At 39.7% G+C, this 19,355-nt stretch overlaps 1 protein-coding gene across 5 annotated transcripts in view; it reads left to right on the top strand.

The window, feature by feature from the left end:
- The window catches only part of LOC122877612 (LIM domain containing preferred translocation partner in lipoma), a 157,138-nt gene that overhangs the window by 61,509 nt on the left and 76,274 nt on the right, over positions 1-19,355 (top strand). For all 5 annotated transcript variants that reach the window (XM_044199394.1, XM_044199395.1, XM_044199392.1 and 2 more), the window contains 2 exons: positions 2,496-2,599; positions 6,439-6,561. In XM_044199394.1, coding sequence (XP_044055329.1) covers positions 2,496-2,599; positions 6,439-6,561 — 227 coding nt within the window. The remainder of the gene's footprint in view (positions 1-2,495; positions 2,600-6,438; positions 6,562-19,355) is intronic.

Below are 19,355 nucleotides of genomic sequence, written 5' to 3'. Positions count from 1 at the left end.
ATATGATTACATTCCACTTAATTGAAAACGCTTGTATTAAACAAACACCTTCAAGCAACAAACACCTTCAAGGTTGAGTGCAGGCGTTTATGAGAGAAAATGGTTTTGCTTGGAAAGATTGCAGGGAATACAAACACTACTAGTCATTGTGTTTCACATTAGCACATTAACACATTGCAGTCCTAAATGACTGGCATGATGACAGATACTCGAAAAATAAGGTCGAGGGGGAAAATAAACAGAAAGATCCTTTCAGCAAAGATGCTTAATGACCCCTGCTCCAGCTCCAAGTCTTACTTTCCACTGTTCCACATACAGAAAGACCTTTTCAATAAAACATGCATCTCTGAAACATTTACAACTCTTGTGTTTCCTGAAATGATAAATCCAAAACATCTTTGATGTTTGAGAGAAATGTACATGAAACTTAATGTTATAATTCTCTGTAAGCCACAAGTTACAAGTGACATATTCTTGCAAAAAGGATCTGTGCTGGAGCGAGAGGGGAGGGAGGGCTGGGGCAGAGCCTTGTTGTTGAGCAGCATATTTTAGAGGAGCTGCTACACTCTGGAGTTTTAGCGGAGGTCACAAGGTTATTATATAAACAATTCACATGGAGGCCCTCAAACACCCAGAGGGAATGTTTAATGCAATGCTCACAATTTCTGAAATGTTATAATGCTCAAGACGCAGACATGCGTCCAATTTTAACCATGCTGCATTATCTCTGTCTTTCCTTTTTTTTTCTCCTTCTTTCGGCTGTTTTGTCGAGGCAACTGAAAACCACGCTTAATTAATTTGGTCAGCTGCCTTGGATAAACTACATTGATGATATCAATTAGATTCTAATGAAAACAGATAAAAGCCATGGAAAGCAAATGGAATTTCTGAACAGGACTCATCAAAGTCTTAGCATTGGAACAAATTCCCATTACGTCTCATAAAAGCCTTTAATTTGCAAAGCTCATGTCTGGTTTGGTACTTAGAAGTACACGGTCAAATGATTCAGTCTTAAGTCCTGTGCCAAGAGATGCCAAATCAGAATTTAATTTGGCACGTAACTCCTTATCCTGTCTGAAACATGTGGTTGGTTGCAATCCTTGGATTAGCGTGGACTTTAGGACTACAAATTTGTTTCTCCTCCTCTGGCCGAGGAAACACCTAGCCTAACCCGTTTGTAACACAACATTTACATTTTCAATCTCAGGGGGGAAAACACATACTTACTCCAGATTAATACTTCTTAGTTAACCAAATTATGTGTGTCAATCCATTGACGTGGGATGACAGGGCTCCATTTCTTTGTCTCTTTCACTCGCGTTCTCTCTTTTGTAATAACTGTATAACCTCTTTCGAATGTCTGATTTATTTTTCAGTTTACAAATTAGGATGAATATTCCTAATTTCTCAGCATTTTTTATTTATTTTTTTTTTTACAAATACTGGTTTTGGTGAACTTAATAATAAATAATAAATCAGTCCTCCTTTGACACGTCTTTCAAACAACTTCATGAGAAATATGGATATCTTGATTTAAATGTTTAACTTTTTAACTTCCCACGTCATAATAATGAATCAGATCCTGATGAGTGTTTGAAGGACCTGAAAGTCGCTATTACTAAGTGAGCAATGCAGCTCTATTGCACTGAACACAAAAATGATGTGTTGCAGCTATAAAACACAACAAACTCAATTCAAAATACATACATACACTTAAAGCAGAAGTTGATATTAGAGGTAAAAATGACACAGTATCCAATGTGTGCACATACAGTATTATATGTTCTTGAACCTGCAATAATTCATTTTTGGCCCCTCAGGGCAGCAGAAACAAGCTGTGAACACAGCATTGACATATTATCCCCATTTAAGTTGTTATGGCAAACATGTTAGCAAACAGTTGCTTATTACACACATTACACATCCAGCAGACACAGAGCAACATTAGTATTTATTCGGAGCAGTGTTTCTGGCCGCCTGACGAATGTAAGTCCGATACTTACTCTCTTTTTAGCTCTGTTTTTGCTCTCTACCAAAATACCTGTCTCTTTAGCTGCTAAATGCTCCTGTGCGTTCACTAGCTGGTCGCTAACTTTGTCTGTCTGCCGTTTGGTGCTGAGCAGGTAGTGTTCGGTGGGTTTTTAGAGCTTCTTAGCTGAAGCAGTTGCCGGCTGCGGACAAAAACAACACTTAAGAGAGCAGTGAGAGGAACCAAAACAGGTTAAAGTTGTGAGTTGCTTTATTGTGTTTTTATCTAATTTCTAGTTGTTTTCTGCACCCGACACATTAGTTAATGAAAATGTGAATAAAATGATGAAAATAAGTTATATTCATTCAACTTTGTGTGTTGATTCATTGGTGTAGTGTCTGTTCTTTTAGAATTGTGACCGTTTGAATATAGGAGAAAAGGGGAAGTATTTAATAAGCTGTTTTTGTTTCTCTTGGGGGGTGTGTGTGTGTGTGTGCGTGTGTGTGTGTGTGTGTGTCCATCCCAGCGGACTACCTTCCCCCTCCACCACCTGCCGAAGAGTCAACCGGTTTCCCATCATCCCCTGGTTCCTTCCCTCCTCCTCTGCTGATGAACTCATACGATTATCAGGTGAGTGTTGTTGTAGTAAATATTCTTGGTTGTCAGTAACTCTAGCAGCCTCAAGCTCTACACTGAGTTCATGTACCAAGTCCAGGAAAACTGTCTGTCCGTTTGAGTTGCAGCCAGCTGCAGAGACGTCCAGCTCCAGATGCTGCCTGGAGCCAGGCACCCTAACTCAAGGACCCACACACAAACATGCTTTCTTCAGTTCTGAGAGCACAGATGCAGGAAGGAAAGAAGGCTGACACCTATTGGTGGCGCCTGGTCACTTTTCTTTGCCTTGCCGGTCTTAATACCCACAGGCATTTGTCCCTCACAGGATATCTGGCCTTTGCGCTCTGACTGACACTCTCAGCACTTGACCTCTGCTGCCAGAACCTCCAAGTGCTTTGTTCAATGTAAACCGGGGGAAAAAATCTCTCAGGCTCCTCATTAGTCTGACCAGTTTTCTATCCTACATGAATGCTTACTTCCTTCTTTTCCTGAGTTTGGAGAGAGAATGTTACATAACTTAAATAAGTAATGCAATGTGTGTAAATTCACCGCTCTTCCCCCACAAACTGTATACATAGACAATATTCGACTGCATACTGAATATTAGCAATATATGTCCCTTCATGTGGTGTTATGACCTCAATGTAAACTGCGGGCCCTCTCATAGTTACACAATTATTTTAAAAGTTGCAAAGCAATGACAGTTACAGTTCTCAATTTCATGCTTTTGTTTAACCAACAGAGCTGTACCAACAGAGCTGCTTTGCCTTAACAGATTTAGAATTGGCTGAGCATAGAGAAAGGGACACACAAAAACAAACAAAATGTACTTCTCATATTAGAAATAATTGGACAATTTTTCGTGAGTTTTCAGCAAATCATTAGATCCCCGAACTTCCACACAAATCCTTTCTTCCATTGTTCGTTCTTTGAAGTCACAGATAATTGTTAGTCAAATTACAATGGCCATGTTTTCATTTGGGACTCGCCAGTCTCACTTATATATAATACTAGATCCAGTACCTAAACTCAGGGTACTGGCCAGTATGGAATACTGATCGGCTACTAAGTCGGTTTGAAATCTGAATACCCAAAAACTGTGTGGGATTATTCTTCTATGTGTAAGGTAACATGAAGCTATAACTACACATCCTTTCTTAACTGTAACTGGAGACACTCATGCACCAACATTCTTGTGCAAGGTTTAACTCAAATGTTATAAAGGTGTAATGAAATTGTGCTGTTAATAGGCATGGGACGATATGAAAATTTCATGTCACGATTATCCTGGCCAAATTAATTGCTAATCACGATATTGTTCCGATAATCATCAAAATATGCTTAAAACCCTTAAAATGGCACTAAAACATACTGGAAACACTTTACCATACATTTTGTTAAGAAACAAATATTTTTATTGCATCACAGATAGGACACACATCTTTTAAGTGAAAAACAAACATTCAAACAATATTAAATAAGGAAATCATAAATCATAAGGTCCCCCCTGCATAAATAAAGGATACATAAATAATTAAAAAACAGCAACATTGTGTGAGACTGTTCTTTCTTACATGATAATTCCTGTATTTTTAAAATCAGGCTCTATTTTCACTTCTGTACCATGATCAATAATAACAATAAAGTCCAACTGGCATTCACTCATGAGGATATTCACGATTATCCTGATAATGGAAATTCATTATCTTGAGTGCTTTATTTTTTATCCCAATACGTGATAATACTGTATATCCTCCCATCCCTAGCTGTTACAATTTATAGTGACTGACTAAAAAACTGAATTTAACATGGATCAGTCACATCTGGCCCATGATCCATTTAAAGCAGTAACAGGTTAACAAAACAGGTAAAAGTGCACCTAATGACCTTTAATGTGACTGGCAAGTTGCAGTGCCTCCATGCATATACTGCATTGCTGGACATAAGGCATTTGACATTTTTGACAAAACAACCAGCTTTCCAATTTCATACCACGTATCTCCAAATTAGCTGATTTTGATTTTTTCAGCTAAACAAAAGCATTAAGTGTTCTTTTATGTGTTGAGAAAATGTTCCTGCTTCTTAAAGGATATGTTAACAGTTTTTCAAGTCTGTCTCTATAACAATAGTCAGGTGTCCATACAGCATGAACACTGAAACTGTTGTTGCTTGCTGTAATAATGCCTCCTGTTAAGCTAAATAAACAAAAATCCATTGGACTATGAAAATGAGGCTGTTTTTTCTTAGCTCATGAAAAGATGACATTTTTGAGATGTATGGTTTCATTAAGTTGACATGATAACAGAGAAAATCAGGGAAGCACCACAGGTAGTTTCTTTCCTTATTTACCACTGCCATTTCTGTCATCATTCCTTTTCTTCTGAACAGTTTAGAAAGTAGAAGTAAAAGATATTTGAGGCCTGAAATTACTTTAGAAATGAAGTGCTTAATTGGTTTTAAAAGTGCTTTACTGTTTTCAACTCATAGACTCATAGATATCAATCAAAATGTCTTTATGTCTTGTTCTCTGTGCCTCAGTAGAAAAAATGATACACACTGAATGAATAAATCAGTGATTAAATGGTATTTCCTCAGAAGAAGGCAGAAATATCTCCTTGTCTTTATCACCCTGACTGAGAGAAATGTCTGGATTATGACATGTTAATGCAGAGACCTTTAGCAGGAGAGAGAAAGACAAAAGCAGCTAGTTCTCATCATAGCTTTTGTCCACATTATGAAGCCCTACACAGCAAATTCTAACCCATCACAAAGACTGCAATATTTCCTTTCATCCTCCTCGTTATCACCGTTAAACAAGTTTGCCTGTTTTTCTTTTGTTGATTTGAGACAAGCCATTAGTGTTTTGCTTTGTTTACCCCCGCTCATGATTGCCTTAGATGTTTTTAAGCAGCAGCTCTGCTCCAAATGGAGGCAAACTCTGCCTGTAATAGATTGTGACAGGTAATCCAAACACATAACATTAGAATAAGAAGCAGTCACTGATCCAGCCAACTCAAAAAGCCCCCGCAGGCAATTGCAAGAATTCTTCTTGCAGTTGCAGCATAGTTCAGAAGACTAAAAATATATCTGTCATTCCATGGAGAAATTCCCGGGAATTTTGTAGAAAACCAAGTGTCACTAACGGTCAAATCATTTGAACTACTTTCCAGATTTTTGTGCAACAGTTTTCTTTTTCTAAGATATTTTTTCTCTTTTTTAATACGTTGAAGTTGTGTTTTCTCTGAGATGAAATTGAAAAAAATGTAGCTGGATAAATCAGTGAGGTCTCAGACTGCTGGAGTGATCCTGTTACTGACACTTTCAAGCTTCCTCTGATAAACTAGTTCGCAGCAAATCTTTTATGGAGCACATGTTTAAAGTATGGAATAAAAAAAAAAATCTGACTTTCATTTTAAAAAATTGACCTTTTTGTTTGAAATGAATGAGATTGTGATGAATAATGCATCAAGAATGAGATACTGTAATTCCATGCGCGCTCAAAAGCAGGAGGTGAATAGTGCACAGCCTTATGAAAGTTCTTTCAGACAATACATTGCTTCTTATTTCTCTCCGCATTTCTCTCAGTGAGAAGTCTCTGCTATTGATGTGTGGCTTTCAAAAGGATTGTCTGAGGTCAAGGTGAAACATGAACTCAGAAACAGTAATCCAAAGTGTAAGAAGTGTGAAAAAAGCTGGAGAGAATATCTCCGAGCGGCACAGAGTCAGAATTACTCTTCATTGATGATTATCTGTTCTTAACTTTTGAGTGCAACCAGACAATGTACTAAGGGTCATTACAGGCTGTTTTGGTAACTTCGCTCACTGAACTGCACACACGTGATGTTTGCTCGCAGACGAAAGGACCAGAGAAGACCCTGGAGGAGAGGCGCTCCAGTCTGGATGCTGAGATCGACTCCCTCACCAGCATCCTGGCAGACCTGGAGAGCAGCTCGCCCTACAAGCCACGAGGCACACAAGTATGATACCAACACAACTTCACACCTGTGCATACAAATATACACTAACAGTCAGTAGTGGAAAGTGACTAATTACATTTACTTAAGTACTGTATTTGAGTGTAATTTTGAGGCACTTGTACTTTACTTGAGTATTACCATTTCCAGTTTCTGCTACTTAATAGTTTTCAGAGGGAATTATTGTACTTCTTACTGCACTGTATTCATCTGAAAGTCATATTGTATAAGCGACCTGGTATTTACTTGCGAGCTCCGGGGGCCTGCGGACCATCTTCCATTATAAAAACCAACACGGGCAGGATTATGGATGTTGTGTGGGTGAGTCAGTTGTTCATCATAGAAGGTGATCCCGTTCCGGTTGGCGAGAAGATTGAGCCAAAGACAGACTTTGGCACGGCTTGGACTGTCCAGGGAGATGGGACAGAAAAAGTGATTGATAACAACCCTTGGGGAATAACGCTTAGGGCGAAGTTGAGGTGGCCTAGGGAAGCTGGTGCTTGGTGCAGCATGGGGCAAGGAGGAATTGGAGATCAGAAGGCTGATTTGGTTGGGAGTGACGTGTGAAACAGATTTGTGTCATGGTAGGGCTGCATGGGCGGCAGTGATGCAGCAGTAAATTTCATTGTCAAGTGTGCCCCGATATGTGTCCTCATTGAACTGCTGAAGACGGGCTACAGCTTCGGAGGCAAGGTGGATGTGGTTTTGGTAGAAACCATTGTCTCCAAACGTCATGTAATCGTCCATTTCCTGCCGCCGGGTGGGAAATTGTAAATGGAGAGTAAGCATAAGCGAACTCTGGGAGTACCGGCATCCCGGTGCCAGGAGCTCCAGCTATGGAGAGCTTCTGCGGTTGCTGAAAGTGGGCAGTAGGGAGTGTTTTGTTCTGGCTGATGACCCCCGTCTCATGCTTTGTTACTGGCCTTTCTGCTGTCTTGAGCTGAAAGATATAAGTGACCCAGTGAAGATTAATGTTGCTATCCAGGTATGCATAAACCCAGTATTACTTTTGTCTGCCATATTTCTGCGTCATATGACATCAACTTCAAGTTGTGGACCAACATTTTTGATGACTTTCTGAGTTGTTCCAACTTGAGGGGGCAGTCGCATGAATTTTCCCAGTTGGGAACAAATTTTTCTGATTATTCCGACACGACATGAATGCAGCATTAGGGTGTGCATGATGACGTCACCTGGAAGAGAGCTGGTGTTGATGGAACTGTGGGCATGACATAGATGAGAGCAGGCATATGTCACTTTCATGTCTTCACAATGACCACGCCCCTTTTGGGTGAAAACAAGCGCTGTAAAAGTGCCTAAAAGCTGCTGCGTCATATTTTGCACATCAAACAAAAAAAAACTGTGGGACCCGGCCACTCAATACGTGTAGCCTACCTCTGTGGCAAACATTTCATCACAGGTTAGTTAATGATGTTACTGAGTAAATGGCATGTGTGCCGATTGTGCCTGTAGATCGAAGCGAATCAAAAGAGTCTTAGTGATGGTGTGACTTAAATTTTTACTGTGAAAAAATACAGCCCTACCATAAAACACATGCTTTTAGAATACAGTTTGAAATACTTTACCTGGAGATTCAATACGATTCTATAACATCATTGTTTGCCTGACTGGCCATAGGAGTTGGGCTCCTTATAGCTAAAAAACAATACAGTATTCTTATTTTATGCTATTAAATTGGCAAAGACCTCAGAATTTGCATTTACCGCCAGTCAAATTAGAGGGGCTTGACGCAGGGGCAAAGTATTCGAACGCGCTGCTCTCATCTATGCTGACATGAGAGCATTGAAAAGTTTGCTGCAGCAAAAAGGAATTCCTTTATCCTGTAGCGCTTTGAAGAGTGGCTACCGTTCTGTCGGAAATTTTAGATGAAGGCTGGTTGTCGGGGGTCTTGCAAGAGCGTGGTGATGCAGCGACTGACTGCGTGTTGTGAGGCAGAGCGGTCAGGGAGATGGCAGGGGGCTGGCAATGCTGGGTGGCGCGGAGGATTCGTCAGGTGGATTGTTTTTGAACGTTGAAGAAAGATGACGTCAAACGTAAACAAAAAACATGGCTGACCGTGACAAACTGATGTTTCTTTGGCAAGTGTACATGCAGTTGAACTCTCAGCAGTGCAGCCTCCTTGCATATATAAATAAAGCAGAGGAGGAAACAACGACGCATGAACAAACGACATTATACATATTATTTTACGTCACTTTTATACTCAGACACATCTTCATATTCCATTCACTAGCCTAATACAATACTGTAGTCTATAAATACATCCTACCCCCCTCCCCTATTTATTGAGATGTAGCCTAATGTGCGCTTCCATGGGTGCAGCCATTGTTATGTGACGTCAGGCAACTGCTTCTTCATTAAGTCGGGGTAGATGGATTTGCCCCGATTTCACAAGTAGGAACTCCGACTTTGAGTTACGTTCCACTGTACTTTTTCTAGTAGGAGATCGGAAATCTCTGAACTCCGAGTTGTCTGGAACGCAGCATAAGTTAGAGGCTTGCTGGACTCACCCGCTTCCTGGACGGTTTTAGGATTGCTGAAAGCGGGATCTCAGGCATGGAGGCAGGGAATCCGTTTTCGGTTCTGATGCTGGGTGCTGACTTTGGCCAATGCAAACTTTGAAAGTGATCGTCCTGATTCTGTCCAAATAATTCATCGTCCGATGGGGATAGCGTTATGGAATCCACTCTCAAGATGAGGTAAGTGGACGGATAAAGTTGCTCGTAGTAATTCACGTTACGGAGTGGTAGCTTAGCGTGCTCGAGACGATGTTGCTTGGTTCTGGCGCAGAATGTGGCAAAGTCGGATGTGGCATGATTGAGGTGTGGTCCTGCTCCTGAAACTCTGCTAGATAGCTGCAATTGTTGTACTGGTACTTATTCAATTCAATTAAATTTTATTTATATAGCGCCAATTCATAACAGAAGTTATCTTATTGCACTTTTCATATAGAGCAGGTCTAGACTATACTGGGACGGTGTAGTCCCTCATTCGTCCCGGAGTGTTCTATCGTAGAAAGGGTTTCAGTCGTAGTCATCTGGATTCACAATTGAGAATGACTTCCGGATGGGAGCCGAAACGTCTTGATTCTGAAAACAGTGTCCCGATGACTACGACTGAAACCCTTTCTACTCTAGACTGTACTCTTTATAATATTACTTTACTTTTGAGTAAGTAAAGAAAAGGACTTAGGGAGTACTTGCTAATGGGTAAAAATGCCCAAAAATGTACAGAATGGAAGAATTATTATTTTTTTAACTTGTTTTTTCTTTAGACGATTGAATCTAAATGATATACTGTAGCAAATCAGGTTTCCACAGGAAACAGACCCATATGTTGCATCTTTTGAAAATGTTTTGCAGTAATGACAAAGTGAGTCTTGACCTATATCATTAGTTGATATTGAACGATATTAAGAGCAACTTCAAAACGTCAAAGCCTTGGGCAGTTCACTAAATTGTTTGACACACAATAAATGTAGGACAGGCGGATAAAAAAACCTAACCAATTGTGTTTGGAGTAGGAAGGCTCAGAGGGGCTTTTAACACCATGCAGATCATATCTCTAGTGAGATCCATCCATCGAGCAATAATGTAATACCTGAAAGGTTGTTCTCTCTTAGGGCTACAGACGTGGCTACACTGGCACCACCGGTGTACTACATTTAGGTTAAAAATTCTTAAAGGTATTAGTTTTTATTCTGTCCATTAATTACTGTGTAGTTACCATGTCTATATGTTGTCTATTTTATTTATTTATTAAAGGATGCATACGTAAGACTGAAAACAGGGTTAAGATGATAAATTATTGACAGAGCTATTCATTTAGCTACAGATGAGGGTCTGTACCCACATACAAGATGTACATACACTGACCTATTATGTCACTGCATGTCAGATAGTAATTTTTATGTAGAGGGAAAAAAAGAATAAGAATTGTCTAACTACTTTTATAGCACATCTGCACATATAAAATGCTACATTTGTAGAAAATGGCACTTGAAAAATGGTATTTTGGGGGAAGTGTGCTGTGTGACAAAGACAGACAAAAGACTGTTGGTTGCAAGTGCTTACGTCCTTTGGTTTGGTGACTCCTGGCTCTCTGGTTAGAGGGAGTAAAATGGGTGTTCTACACACAAAGTGAAAATTATTGCACCACACAGAGGAAACATAGTGTATACAGAGTGAAAGGAAGTGAACAATGTGGTTCTGAAATGATACACATTAAAGGCAAGTAAGTGAAATATGACTTGATGATTTCTAGTATGCTTATTGTTGTGGTAAGTCAGTGTGTTCATGGGTGCTAATGGTAAATGTGATACTGTAATAACATAACATTATGTGCTCATGAAATATGATGAAATGCCTTCTGACCAATCAAATAGACATTTAACAGTTTGTAGTACAATAAAGACAATATTCTATTATAGTGTGGACCCACAGTCTGCATATACCAGGGGCCCACAGGTGTCTGTGCAGGTTTCCCATTGAGAACTTGATCATGTTCAGGGCCTCGTTGCTGTGACCCTACACAATTCTTTAGAGGCTCTCCAAAGGTCACACACCATTCACTGTTTTTGCTTCTTCTGCTCTGTTTTGACTCACAGTTCAATGCACTCACTAGTTCACCATGCGCAGAATGCGTCTTTTTCTATCTATTGTCGTATTGAGAAAAAAAATGTCACTTATTTATCTGAAACTTTTCACATTGACATTTATAATAATAAAAAAATCAGCCTTGGAACATAGCCTTGCTCAACAATATATTGTGCGGCTCACTCAGTATCACTAGGTAAGGATGGTACATTTTAAAATTCCGAACAGCAGAAATTACAATAAAAAATTGGAAAGAAGACATTATAAAAGAGCGTGGCTTGATATCATGGATAAATGAGAAACTGTTGGAGCCACTGGTTTTTGTATACTAACAAAAGAAAGAATTGTTTTAACTGTTAAAATCACAAAGGATTCGAATTCTAATAGCAAGTGCTGCAGTATAGATACATACACTTTTTCAGAAAGACCAATGAAACAAAATTTCTAGATTTCACAGAAGCTAGGCTATGCACAACTGCCGGCTTTACCTATTTAAAGGAATAGTTCGACATAAACAGCTAGCCTGTCTCTGTTCAAAGGTGCCAAAATCCACCCACCGGCACCTCTAAAGCTCACTAATTAACATGTTATATCTCGTTTGTTTACTCCATACAAAACAAAAGTGTAAAAACAACAGTTAACTGTTTTACGGGGGGTTACGTGCCTTACTATGTACTTTTTTTTGGGCGGGAGCAGCAATTTCCTGGAGTCTCCACTGGTTGGCTGGCAACTGAAGAAATAGTCCAGCTCATAACCCCCCATAAAATCACAACTTTGTTGTTTTTACACTTTGGTTTTGCACAGATTAAACAAACAACCAAAAGTGTGAAAACGGCAAATTTTATGCTAAGCTAAGATAGCCGGCTGCTGGCTATAGCTTCATATTTACTGTACTGACATGAGAGTGGTATCAAGCTCATCATTCAACTCATGGCAGGAAAGTGAGTAGGTGTATTTCCCAAAATGTCAAACTATTCTTTTAACAGTAGAGAAAAAATGCTACATTTCGTCATTCTAGTGTGTTGTGTGGAGCTGATATTATACATCTTCTACATACTACTAGCTGTCAGTGTTACAAGGTTACAAATTTTCACACTATGGAGAATTGTTTCCATTCAGAACAAATTAACAAAAAGAATCTAAAGCACAGAGAAAGCAGCTGTTTTCCTTTAATTTATTGTCTCAGTGTTTCGTGTTAAACACACACACATAAAGTATACACACTGAAAGTGTGCAGAAGCCCACATATACACATGACATAGAAGGACAAACACCATACCTTTGTTGGGATAAAAACATGTGCTGTATATATTAGAGCAGGGTTCTGAAAGCTTTTGTCAGCATGACTTGAAAAATTGATGTGCACCTGTACAGCTCATACTAACTAATGTATGGCTGTCGTGGTGCTTTTACCTGTCAGGGTCAAAGTCGCTGCATGTTTATTTTTATCACAACCTGCTGCAAGCTTTTGGAGTTATGGATGAGAAGCCACACCACCTGTGTCTCAGCAGATACATGCTATGACATGTATTAATCATAAAACGTTATGTATCAGACATTTTGTTGACTTAACCCTGTTTTTGCAGTCAGCATCTCTGTGCTATTATTATGCCCTTTTACTGTTGCTGTGTCTTCTCTCTGAGAGCTTTTTGCACATGGGAAAGATTTGCTTTCTATTTGATTATTTATTTTTCAGTATTACGAGCATATGCTCACACGCACACACACGCTGTTACTCTCTCCTCAGCTGATGCTGATTCTAGCTGATTAACTCAGGTTGACCTTTTCCCCTACCCAGCTGCTCCTGTCAGTGTGTGCCTGGCTTCTTCAATTTATTATTCTACAACATAACACTGGTCTGTGTCATGGGCCAGGTTTCATACTCCAGCACTGGCCCAACTTGTGCACAGTAATCTTCCGCTTGTATAAGCAAAGAGTAACCAGCGGTTTTGATTTACAGCTTTCTGCGCGCAAGCAATTACACAGCCAGCTCCTGAAAATCAATAGGCCACCCCGCGCTCTCCCTTTCAAGCTTCTGGGAGAAGAATCTTCCTCCGGACTTTGAATTTGGAATCAGCAAGGGAACCTTATGTGTGCTCGCCTCCCAGATGAAATTGAAATGGATGTTGCTGCTCATTCATAAAAATCTAAGCAGCATTCCTGCAAACATTCAGCCGGCACTGATGCTTCACACACATCAAAACAATTTAGTTTGCTTTACTTGGTATTCTCTGTGGCATAAGAGTGGGTAATGAAATGTGATCATTATATAATTCCCATTTGTTCTCTCTCCACTTCCATCTTAGATGCCATTTGTTATTTGACACAGTTAACTAAGTTTATGTTACAGTTTGTTTGCTTCATCCTGCGACAGCAAAATTTAAGCCAGACCTGATAATAATGTCATGCTCTTTGTTCTGTTAGAGGTTTCTGTTATTTCTCCACCAGAGACCAGATTTGAATCAGAAATGTTTGAATATTGTTGCACAGAATTTCATAAAACTACTATATTATTTGACATTTATAAAAGTTTTCAATTATCATTTACATCACATAGGTCTATGCTTTTTGTTTTGTTAATTCAGTTATATTATTCTATTATTATGTTTCCAGTCAATTTATTTTAATTTAAAAATGACATTCATTACCAGGCGATTCTTACCAATAAGTTCTTCCTCTGTGGCTTAAGTTGTGTCAGCAAGGTGTAGCATGTGTTTTCAACAGAAACTTTTGCTTTCTCAGTACTTCATGTCACAGAGGCAGAATACACTCACAGTCTGCACAAGAGCTGTTTGAGTGGGTGACAGGAACACAGCAGAAAACCGGCAGCAGCCAGTAAAGTAAATAAGGAAGTGTCTTAGTGATACTAAAGAAGTATCAGATGGAATATTGGAACTGAAAAAGACATGTCACTGAGTGTTAATGTGTGGAAGGGACATGGTTGAATTGGTTTTTTTTTTTAGGTTCAATTGCTGGAAAGCGTGTGTGTGAATGTGTGTGTGCTCTTGTACTGTTAAGGCATATTAGGTCCCTTGTAGGTAAAATGAAAATATATATATATATATATATATCTATTACGGAGCCGGGAGAGGGTGATAATATTCCGAGAAAAAACTTTTCTGAGAATTTCTGAGATTAAAGTGGTACATTTCCAAGAAAAAAACTTGGATATCCTCTGAGATTATAAAGTCATAAATGAAAAAGATATTTTTTTCCGGCAATGAACCACATCGTTTCACTTAAATCAACCTCATCACACCACAGACGTCACCGTTATATGCCGGTGTATTATGGTGCAGTGGATGACCTAATCAAATTGTACTTTTTTTTCAGTCGGATTCATTTAGCAATAAGGAAATAGCCTATTCATGATTTTATCCCAGAATCACCATATCATCATAAGCACCCGGACTTTGAAGAGACAGGCAAGTTAGATTTAAAACTGCTGTCGTCTAATCCAGTGTGTGTGTGTGTGTGTGTGTGTGTGTGTGTGTGTGTGTGTGCTAGTCAGCCAGTCATAACGTTACCAACACTCATCGAGTGAGTCCAGAAATGAGAAGTGTGCACAGGACAGTCAAAGTCTACATCCCACACACATGCTTGCAAACAAACTCACTGTAATGTAATTGATTTTCTAAACACTTCCATACTTTATGTTCACTGCCAAATGAAAACTCATTCAAATAGGAATGAATTGGAGGCTCGAATTTGGTTGGTTCTGGGCTAAAATCATGAGTAGGCTATTTCCTTATTGCCAATTGAATCCGATTGAAAAGTACAAGTTGATTAGGTCATCCACTGCAGGCATAATACACGGGCAAATAGCGGGCGCGTCTGTGGTGTGATGAGGTTGATCCAACCTTGCAAAGTGAAGCGATGTGGTTCCTTTTTTTTTTTTAGTTTGTTTCTCGCAAATGTATGACTTTATAATCTCAGAGAATATCCAAGATTTTCTAATAAATTTACCACTTTAATCTCAGAGAATATCCACGTTTTTTCTCGTACATTTACCACTGTAATCTCAGAGTTTTTTCTCTGAATATTAGCCTCCTCCCCCGGCTATATATCTAAATATTTTTATACCTACAATGGCCCTAATACGCTCTTGTATACTGTACATCTGTCTTGTCAGGATTCAAATTTTAGACCTTGAGAGTGAGAAGACTTTTCAAAAGTGAAGACATTTTGGCCAGTCCTGAGTTCCTCTAAAGGCTGTTTGAGGGTTAAGACTGTGTCTAGACCGATTTTAGCCCTCTGTCTGGCAAAAACTTGAACCTGGCTCAACTTTTGCCTCAATGCAATGCAGTGTCATCTGGCAAGGCGCTGCGTTGGCCAATCAAATACTTTCCAGCTCATATTCCTTGTATTTGTAAAGTGAACAGATGAAATTATTGCTGTCGTAATAATCTCTATAAACAGATATCTGCATATGAACGCAGAATCTGTAGGCAAGGGACAAGATTTTGGTATCGGAAGCGTTCTGGTGTCTGTTTGTAGTCCGAGTATTGACCAATCACGTTTGAGCGGGCTTTGGTTGCATGCAGGTAAACAGTCCATGTGGAGCACAAGAGAGGCAGAATGCATTGGGCGAAATGCAATCTCGGCTATTGTCTGACGACGATTTAGCTTGTTATCAATCTTAGAACCCTAGAGATTAGCTTTTTATTAGCTTTTAAAAAAAATGTATCTGCATTCAAATCGTCATCAGACGATAGCCAGATGGCTTCCGAGATTGCTAATTGGACTGTAAACAATGACTGGCACACGAAAGAGGAAGTTTTGGCCCGGATATCTGTTGGCTACACCAGAAGTCCCGAAACATTGGCTGTTGCCTCCAGAGGCTAAACCATCGGCAGACGATAGCTGACGGGTTCTGAGATTGCTGTCGTGATAACTTTTACAACAAAGTTGTAAAATCCTGTCTCAGAGTATTATAAAACAGTGTTTTGGCATCTGATAACGCCTTCAAAACTCATGGATCTACTACTCAAATGTGACTTTCTGGAGCATATTTGATGTTTCACCGATCCCTGAAGCAACTTGCTTTGTTTTAAAGCAGGGCTGTTTTCGGTCTGACTGCCCGCTTAGTTAAGGTTAGAGTTAGGTATTGGTAGCGGTTGGGGTTAGGGTCATGGTGCTAGGGTTTATTATGTATAGTATGGTATCATTATGCTAATGAGGGTCCTCACAAAACTAATCACAACCAAACGCCATACTGGAAAATCCCCTATTATTTTGAACCCTTCATCGCACATTGTTTAAGATCAAGCTTTTTGTCCTCAATTTTAAGTCTTGCACGATGATTGGAGGAAACACAAGAGAGTGAGTTCATGCTAAATCCTTCAAGAGTGCTGCACTGCAATCTGAGCCCAACCAGCCCCACTAATATGCAGCGTAGGCCTGTCTAAGCACATCAGATCTGTTGTGGGGGACTTAACAAGGAGGCCCAGATGAGTGTCAAAATAGTGCGCTCATCAAGCGCCAGAGCAGCAGCGCTGCTTTTGTGGAGGCTACAGAAGCGTCGACCACTGTGACCTCTATTCACACTGACCTCTGGTGCATTTCTAGTAATCAATTAACAACATATGAATGTTTGTCACAATATTTAAATCCGCACAAGCTCATACACATCTGATTTGTTTATTGTATTTTTCTGAATAACATGTTTTGTCCAGTATCAATTTGTATTCACCTCCTTCATAGATCGAGATTGATAGTTTTAGCCAACTGCTTGTTGCAGGTGGCTGAAAATTAGCATTATCATATTCTGCTAATATGCACATGAAAAAACACAAAAAGAATGCAAGCAAAAGAGTAAACAGTGTCAGCTTTGCCAGGCACAGGAGATTATTGTCTTCCCCTTTCACACATACTGTAGTAAAATGTAACTATTGTTGTAAGTTCATAACACAGTACCTGATTAACAGAGTTTCTGAATAGAAAACGTCACATTGAACACAGTTGTTGGTAATGCCCTGCACCCAAAAAAAAGTTATTTGGTTTAGTCTTTTTGTATTTTATTATGATTGTGATGGTCAAAAATGTATTATCATGCAGTTATCCACTGTATGACCAATTAAATAACCAAGTTAAAAAAAAATTCCACATTAAGCAGTGACATTTTTGTCCCAATTAAACTCTAATGCACTACCTCCATTAAAGCTGCACCGCGTTCTGATCAGATTCAATCTAGTGTGATAAGATTTAAGGTGAAATTAAAAAGCTCTTCCTGTCTGATTAATCCACACACTGTGAAACGATAATGTGCAGCATAATAAATAAAACATTGAAAGCCTCAGCTCTCCATTCGACATACACTTACCGCCATGATAAACTTCCCCAGTTGTGCTGTGAGGCATCAAGAGGTGTGCTAACTGAGGTAACGTCTTTCCAGATGGATTCAAGGAAGGAGAGCTACTCGGCTGTCACTAGGCTGCCTTCTGGCAGTGCCAGAACTTCTGGGACCAAAGATGTGTGACTCACTTACAGTCATGGTTCCACCTCAATTAACAGTCAGCCAGTGAAGTGCACTGAAGCTGTCTCTTTGTTTGTGTCCATGTTGGAAACTGAGGTGTGCATTTGTTGATGCTGTCTAGAAAAATTACATGAACCGGGCTGTTGAGCTCTTTGGTGCCTCTAAGGAAAGAGGGTGTGACCCTGTGACATGTTAGAGTTCATGTGTACATGATTCAAACTCTGGAGTCAAACATGTGTTTTTGGGTTGTGATGTAACATTAATAGAGTGAGACTAGAGTATTTTTTAGTATTTGAAACCTGATTTGAGACTTGACTTGGGTTTGATATCAATGTGGTAGGGTCCTGTTGTATCACTGTGGGTCTCAAAACTGTGTAACAATTTGGCCTTTTCGACCAAATACTTCCAGAAACTATGGAACCAAAGGACGAAGAAACTCAGGAACGAAGTGCGTTTTCAAACTTCATTTCAGTTCAGTTCATTTCCTCTGGTTAGAATCAGTGTAAGAGTTGGTAAACTTGTTGCATGTTCCCATTGGCTTCTTCTCATACTCCGGACTAAACAAGGCAGGTTTTAAAACACCCTAAAAGTCCCTCTTACGCATTCCTGTTTGTATTTCCACCGTATCTGAAGAACAGTGTATATTAGGCAAATTAGCCAGATGACCGATGTCGGGTAACTTGGCAAAATCAATGTCATTAATAGTTTTTCCCCAGAAACAGTCATCTTAGTATGCCAGTGTTTCAGAAAACTGAATGAAAACTAAATGAACTTTTTTTTTTTCTACATAATCACATTACATGATTATATACAAGCAGAAATGTTTAATAAAGCCTGATTTCATATCCCATCTGTTTTTGGTGAAATGCTGAAACAAGTTAGTTGTATTTACTTTTTGAAATACTTTTAATGGCAGACCACTCTCCATGTTTTCTTCGAGTGTCCCAACACAGCATGCGTATTTGAATTTAAATCTACAGCAGGCACAGTATGGCTCTGTTTGATTCATACTGTATGAACTACCAATGAGAAGGGCTTCATGTTACTGTCACTTCACTACTGCGTCAGCAGAAAGGCTGCAGCATTGCACACATTGGTCTGTTTGTATTTTTACTCGGTGTCAAATAGCTTGATGTCTGTGTAATAAGTTGTCATGTCCGTACAAAACAGATGGGCATTATTGAAGTCTGCTGACAGTTTAGCTGAAGCCAAGTGAAATGCTGCTGAGATGAATCCTTCCACATGAGTGCCCTAAGGAGGCCTCACTTCACACTGTGCCAGTCAAGCCATGCCGTGACACTCCCATCTCTCAACAGGCAGAGCATTGCGGATGGCACTCGCTGTCACAACATGGCAGAATGATAGGCCCTCGCTGCTCGCTCCCAAGTCTCCCACTGATCATGGCGTCTGCTGAACAATCGCAGAGAATGCATACTCTGGACCACCCCGGTGGTGTCTCAGCTCCCTGAGAGTATGATAGGGTTGGTGACCTTTCTTCTGCTCCCCTTATGAGGCTCAAACTCTGGAGACATCTCAAAGGGCGGCCTCACCCTTTCAATTCTTCATCCCTTCAGGAGCACTCATCGTCCCTTACACCTTAACACGTATCTGCGTATGAGGGGTTTCAGAAGTGAATTTATATATATACATGGATTAACATCCAATAGCTATGTACATATTTCATGTCAGGTACAAATTGTGCTGAA

This window comes from Siniperca chuatsi, linkage group LG6 (genome assembly GCF_020085105.1).
Source record: "Siniperca chuatsi isolate FFG_IHB_CAS linkage group LG6, ASM2008510v1, whole genome shotgun sequence".
NCBI lineage: Eukaryota > Metazoa > Chordata > Actinopteri > Centrarchiformes > Sinipercidae > Siniperca > Siniperca chuatsi.
Note: the sequence above shows the minus strand (reverse complement) of the source record. Positions and strands in the feature narration are given on the sequence as shown.